The 7,399-nt window shown below is 43.8% G+C and overlaps 1 protein-coding gene across 1 annotated transcript; it reads right to left on the bottom strand.

Annotated features, from left to right (window-relative positions):
• Window positions 1–2,368: 2,368 nt before the first annotated feature.
• On the bottom strand, window positions 2,369–6,283 carry LOC115122005 (uncharacterized). Its single transcript, XM_029651156.2, has 3 exons — window positions 6,121–6,283; window positions 4,058–4,704; window positions 2,369–3,710 (listed from the first exon to the last, which is right to left on the bottom strand). Exons 1-3 carry the CDS (start codon window positions 6,144–6,146, stop codon window positions 3,349–3,351), a joined length of 1,035 nt encoding a protein of 344 aa, XP_029507016.2. The 5' UTR covers window positions 6,147–6,283; the 3' UTR covers window positions 2,369–3,348.
• Between the last annotated feature and the right edge of the window lie 1,116 nt (window positions 6,284–7,399).

Raw genomic sequence — 7,399 nt, 5'->3', positions numbered from 1 at the left:
CTCCAGGTGTTTATTGGGTACTCTTTTCCTTTGTGGGTTCTAGTATAGAGCTTGCCTGGTGATGTTGGAGGGGGGCGTTTGGATGGTGTGGCCGATCCACCCCCAACCTCCAGATCTTCTCTTCCACCAGAACGTAGCTGGAGCGCTTGAATAAATGAATAAACAATATCCCCATTTCAAATAGAACTGTAACTAAGTAAACTTATACTCTGTTTTATTATATCTGATTAACAATATGAGTTCATAAAATGGGATTGTGTGACACAGACAAGGAGTAATTAAAGTTAATGAACACCATTCCAACTAGGAAGAAAGAAGTGGACTGTGTAAACAGATAAGGGCGTTAACCTATGGTTGAACCAATGAAACTGAGCTCTGGGGTTTTTAGATAAGACAGTGAGTGCATTCCTAGGTTTTCTGTTAATTAGAACTGTCAGCTAAGTGGTGATCGATAATGTTGAGGGGTCAAAAGTTACCTGGGATTGTGTTAGTAAGTTAGAATGAAATTTTCACCTCACTTTGTCCCTGTCGAGAGGACTGTTTCTGTTAAGCAATGAAATGACGTCATGTTTTGTATATAAACTGTTGCTTGTGGTGAAGTGGCAGCGCGCTCCGAGAATAAATTCTGTTACCTATTATTGAAATGGCTGGTCTCCGTGTATTTTATGCAAACAAGAATCTTAAAAATTCTCATAAAATAGATTAAGGGTTTTCAATTAATGAAAACACATTGGCATAATTAAATTACAGTAACAGCGCTCCATCTTCCCATGAGCCTGCTATAAAATATTGGTGTCCACAGTTCTATCAAATAAATACAACAGATTCCAGAAACGCATGATAAGAAAACGTCCCTGTAGAATCATTTTGGCCTGATGCTCATAGAGTTGATAAGCATGAAGACGTCCAGAGGTCTCATACCCTCCATCGTAGGGGCTGGTGGTAGTCCTCTGAAGAGGTCTCATACCCTCCATCTTAGGGGATGGTGGAAGTCCTCTAAAGAGGTCTCATACCCTCCATCGTTGGGGCTGGTGGTGGTCCTCTGAAGAGCTCTCATACCCTCCATCTTAGGGGATAGTGCTAGTCCTCTGAAGAGGCCTTGTACCCTACCTTGTAGAGGCTGGTGGTGGTACTCTGAAGAGGTCTTGTACCCTCCATCTTAGGGGATAGTGGTAGTCCTCTGAAGAGGCCTTGTACCCTCCATTGTAGGGGCTGGTGTTGGTCCTCTGAAGAGGTCTCATACCCTCCATCGTAGGGGCTGGTGGTGGTCCTCTGAAGGGGTCTCATACCCTCCATCGTAAGGGCTGGTGGTGGTCCTCTGAAGAGGTCTCATACCCTCCATCGTAGGGGCTGGTGGTGGTCCTCTGAAGAGGTCTCACTCCCTCCATCGTAGGGGCTGGTGGTGGTCCTCTGAAGAGGTCTCATACCCTCCATCGTAAGGGCTGGTGGTAGTCCTCTGAAGAGGCCTCATACCCTCCATCGTAGGGGCTGGTGGTGGTCCTCTGAAGAGGTCTCACACCCTCCATCGTAGGGGCTGGTGGTGGTCCTCTGAAGAGGTCTCACACCCTCCATCGTAGGGGCTGGTGGTAGTCTTCTGAAGAGGTCTCATCACCCTTCCTGGGGTTCACAAAGAACATTAAACATAATATAATACACAACATAGACAAGAACAGTTTAAGAACAGAACTACATACATTTAAAAACAGCACACATAGCCTACATATCAATACATTCAAAATATATAGGTAAAATAGGGAGGAATAAGTTGATCATTAGCTAAAATGTTTGTTGTCTGGGATGAGATTCGAACTCTCAACATTTGGGTTGCTAGACATTTATGTTACACGCCCACCCATCCAGCTACCCTACTTTCATGTTTGCTGTAAGTATGACATGGCATATTAAATGGAGTGTCTTGGATTTCCCTACAGAATAATCAAACTGCTCTAAGACCAGTTGTAACAACAGTGTTCATGCGTCTAACAGTCTACCTATTTTATTATACTATTTGACCCATTAGTTTATTTTCTATCCTTATTCAGTCTTCTTTCTGAACACTTACTGTGTGTAACGTGGGATAAATGAGCCAAACCTGGGACTGACAGCCCAACAAGGCTTCGTTCACAATATCAACGGTTCTACCCCGTTACACATGCACGTGCCTGTATTTATGTGTCTTTCCAAGTCTCTTTGTGCCGGTGCCAGAGGTTAGACACAGGTTGTTCCGCAAGTGCAAACCTATGCCTACTGGGGTGTGTGCAGTCAATATCACATGGCAGTTCACAGCATGTACCCTTGGCCGTGATACGTCGTCACATACTTAACCCTTTGCTTCCTCATAAAGAACACTCAGTTTTGTGAGACCAAAACAGACAAAAAAAAGTTTAATAGAAACTAGATTGAATATGCAACAGTTGCCGGAAATGCCTGATAAGAAAACCTCCCACAGATTGTTTGTCACTCACTACACTACTATTGACAGACACCTACTTCCAGAACAGGTCCTGGTTCTCTGTGACTGAAGAGGTTTAAATATACAGTACCTCATCTTGAATTCTTGTCCAGACTTCTCAGTAGCCTATCTCTCTTTTTTCCACCTCTCTCATATTATCTCTTCCCTATCTCCTGTGTTTCTTTTCTATTTCGTTCCTTTCTTCAAACCCTCCCACTCCTTTCTGTATTCCTCCTCTTCAGTTCTTTCTCATCTTCAAAATGTTTCCTCTCCCTCTCTCTTCCTCTCTCCCACTGTACTCCCTGTCACCAGCTATTGAGAATGAATATATACTCATGTAAAAACAATTACAATCAATATTTACAAGAAATACTAAATAAATATCCATTGCGAATCAACATATAGTGAGCTGTGTCTGTCATATGGTTCACCGTTAACATAGTGACCTTGCTGTTATCTGGTGCGTATGGACTGTGTCACAGACCAGGGTTTGCCAAACTCGGATCCTGGACCACAAGAAATACAGATGAGCCTTGGTCATTTACATAAATTCACTGAAAACCCACACTAACACACGGTTATATTAACAGTATTGCACTTTTCATGTAGCCAACTTTTGTCCAGCTAATAGCCTAACCACCGATCAAGGAACATTATGGACTAAATGCTGCTGCAGGATTATTTTGCTACAGCAATGCTGGTAAAATGAAGATGCTATAACTGTACATGTTGCCACATGGCCTTGGCAATGATAATAATAATAGGTAAACAAATGCTAGGAGATAGGTTGTTATTATTGCAACCGGGAAGTAAATAATGCAGACTTCCTTTGAACATGAGTATGCAGGCTTTATTGAATTATCAACCCCCCCTACTGTGATTAGCACATGAGCCATTTACATCTTCTCCCTGAGGGGGGCGATGTTGAGCGAGATCATAAATTTTTCCAACTTGGAGAGGTACTCCTCCGGGTGACAGCGTAGATGAGCAGCGTGCACAGACTCCTTCCACTTCCCGGTTTCCACAGCAATGCCCCGCTTCCTCCAGATATAGATGGTCGCATCCATGGCGACGGGGTCGCACAGCGCGTCGTTCTCGCAGAAGAAGAAGAGCGCCGGGGAGGTGACGGGGCTGTTGTAGAAGACCTGGATTGACTTGTCGTAGTAGTACACCGTCTTGGACTTGAAGAGCCAGAAGTAGAGCAGAGCAGTGTATCGCACCAGGGGCTCGATACGAGGGAACAGGGTCAGACCCAGGCCTGAGACACACACAGATTATATTATTAATTACATTTCAGTTCTTGTTAATTCAATGGGATAGGCCTATGTAATTTCCCCATACAGTAAACACAATAACATACTATCATGTGTGAAAAGCCTCCTCTAAATCAGCAAATATATTTGAATATAATACAATATTGTGGAGCAGGTCAAGTGGGAGTATGATTACTAGGTCTTCATCACACATAGCAACATTGTGACAAACAAGGATGCAAAGTGCAGGCCTTTTCTCTGTCACACATCCACACCGTCTCAGTAACAGATCCCTCTCTTTTCCAAATAATCCAAACTGACAATCCTACCTCCTTTCCTTCCCCTCTCTCACCTTTAGCCATATGCTCCAGCGACCCGACCACCATGCTGTCATAGACATGTCCTACGACCCGTTGAGCCAGGCCTGGGTACTTGTGTGGCTCCCTGACCATCTGGCTGAGCAGCTGGGTGAAGGTGTACCCGCCGATGGAGAAGGCGTGGACCAGAAGGGGGCGACCTTTGAAACGCGGGTCTCCCAGGACCTCCAGGACCTCAGCCCCATACTCCATCCCCCAGCGAGGCCACAGGAAGTGCCACACAGTGCTCTCCACAGATAGGATGTCCAGGCCGCGTTCCAGGTAGAGGTCCCGGTACTTCGCCATGGCCCCCGGTCGGGCGCCCAGCCACGGGAAAAGCAGGAGGAGGGGACGGGGGGAGGAGGTGGGCGAGGATGGAGAGAGGGTTGGTACATCCGAAAATGAAGGGGTGAGAGTTGAGGAAACGGTGGGGTGAGAGGGCATGTCTGAGATAAAGGGGGCAGAGAGGGAGTAGGGGGGGGAGGGAAGAGGAGAGTCTAGATGGGAGGATAAGGAGGAGGTGGGAGGAGAGGGGGCAGGGGTATCGCTGGTGCAGTAGTAGGTGATGCTTCTGGTGACCCTCCAGGCTTTGACCCGCCCCTCTCCCACTATCACAGACATGTCTGACCCAGAGTGGGAGTTACTGGGGGAAAGAACAGGGGAAAGAATTAGAGCAGGAGTAGAAGTTTAATGACACAGGGAGAAAATATGGGTTAAACAAAAAACGTTATGCCTCAAGTTAAATTAATGTATACCTACATACACAGACACATGCAAGGTTGTGGGATCTACTCAAGGTTAGATCCGGTCGGTATATATATATATCTATATATACATCTATATATATATAGATAGATATATATATATAGATAAGAGTCACAGTAGGCTATTAGTGTTACAGTGAAGCATTAGACAGTACAAGTTGCTTTGGTCCATATTAGACCAAGAAAGCGGAGTAAGCTTTGGACTCAACACAAACATATTTGTATCTATGCGCTGATGTAAGCGCCTGTGTTACAGGCCAATTTGTAAATATGCTCTACTTTTTGATGCCCAATGACTTATGTTAGGCAAATTCTCACATGGTTAAATAGCTCAGTGTCATTTAGACATACACAGTTTCATGAAACTTCTTCAAACCAAGCCAACACACCCCACACAGCAGGCAGAGTTCACAGCATTATGTACAGGGTATAAAAATGACTTTTGCTCTACCAGCCACTGTGGCAGGTAACGTTAGATTTAAAAAAAAAAATTACCAGCCCAAATAGTTTTTGCCCCTAAAATTACACTAACAAAACACAACAAACTTGATGAACATGCTTTGTAATGTTTCTAAAACAATAAATGTATTGTCTAGTAAGAAGTGACTAACGTGGTGTATTGTTTAATTAAATGTTTTGTGGCCTGAGTCTTTTAACCAAAATATCACAGATGAGACAAAACATTTCATCTACTGCCTTTAAGGTCGGGAGGTTACCATGGTAGCGCGACTAGAGTCATGTTTGTGACTGTGACTTTCAGTCTGACTATTAGAAGCGTTGTCACCTCTTCCCTGGCATTTAAAACTCAAACATAGAAAAACAACCCAGCTTGTAAACAAAACAATGTAAATAGTCAAGAAACACAACAACACAGTCTCACTTCAGTAGACTCTCGTTTCAAGTAAATTAGACCAACTTTATGCATATGCGCAGTGCTTCTAAAAATGAATATTTCACTCAGCTCTTCATATGCGCACAGCCAGGCAGTGTTGCAGCGCGAAGTGCTGAATAGGATTCGTAGTTCTTTGACTTTGCGCGATTAATTGACCAGCAATGAAACCAAACGGCGGAAATGCTTTTAAAACAACTATTGCAGCATTTGTTTTACTATACATGAGATCATACTTGACTATTTTTATTCACCAAATTAATGCGAGTGAAATGCTCGCACTGTGGAGCCCTGATCACCTGCAAACGTGGCTGGTGAAATAGACATTTTACCCTCCAATGCCAAAATCTACTGTCATTTGGCATGTGGTGGGTGTTAATTTTAGGCCCTGGTTATGCATCTGTACCCCATGAAGAATTTGAGTATCCCCATAGCAGTTGAAAATCTGTCCACCGTCTTCTTTCTGTGAGGGAATTAATCGGTTTAGTAGATTCCAGGATTCATCTGACCTTCCTTTATAACCGATCTCCGATCTCCATATACAAATATGGTGGGAAATAACCACAGCTGTCAAGATCTACCACTACCCCCCCCCCCCCCCCCCTCTAGCGTGTCACGGTTTTGCGCAATAAAAAAGCAACGTTTGGTAAGATTTAGATATGTACATAATAGATATCCTTAGACAAACACATACGTGGGCAGAACTTAAACAACATTGTTATTAAATTAAAACAGAAACTTTATAAAGGGGCCGTTTGGTCCCACTATTGGGGAAAACGTCCCCCTCTATGTGGTAAAATGCACCCTTGAAGATTAAATACACATCACTTTAAAACGTTAGCTTGGCTCAGTTGGCTGCTGGACATGCGCATATTTCAAAATAATACCCTCTTCCTGCCAAGTAGGGTACCGTGAGGAAAAACATTTAGCCCCAAACATACTCACTACAAGAAAATTAATCAAACGGAATACAATTTCTCTCTAACCAAGTGGATTATTTATCTTTAGGCTCCCCTGCTGGAATAAAACAGGTTTATAGATCGGTTATAAAGGAAGGTCAGATGAATCTTGGAATCTACTAAACCGGTTAATTCCCTCAATCATTAGATTATATATATACTGTAACGACCCTGGAAATCGACTCTTCCTCTCGAGCATGTGTAACAGTATAACTTTTAGACAGTGCCCTCGCCCATACCAGGTCCCATACCCGGGCGCGAAACAGGGACCCTCTGCACACATCGACAACAGTCACCCTCGAAGCGTCGTTACCCATCGCTCCACAAAAGCCGCGGCCCTTGCAGAGCAAAGGGAACCACTACTTCAAGGTCTCTGAGCAAGTGACGTCACCAATTGAAACGCTATTTAGCGTGCACCGCTCACTAAACTAGCCGTTTCACATCCGTTACACATGTTTTGCGGCACGGTCGATAGCGCGCTGGACCTCGGGCTAGAAGGTCGAGGGTTCGAGACCTGCTCCCTGCTGTTTCATTACAATACAGTGCCAGTCAAAAGTGTGGACACACCTACTCATTCAAGGGTTTACATTGTAGAATAATAGTGAAGACATCAAAACGTTAAATTAATTAACACATATGGAATCATGTAGCAACCAAAAAAGTGTTAAACGAATCAAAATATATTTTAGATTTGAGATTCTTTAAAGTAGCCACTCTTTGCCATGA

Source organism: Oncorhynchus nerka, linkage group LG8, assembly GCF_034236695.1.
Source record: "Oncorhynchus nerka isolate Pitt River linkage group LG8, Oner_Uvic_2.0, whole genome shotgun sequence".
Lineage (NCBI taxonomy): Eukaryota > Metazoa > Chordata > Actinopteri > Salmoniformes > Salmonidae > Oncorhynchus > Oncorhynchus nerka.
Note: the sequence above shows the minus strand (reverse complement) of the source record. Positions and strands in the feature narration are given on the sequence as shown.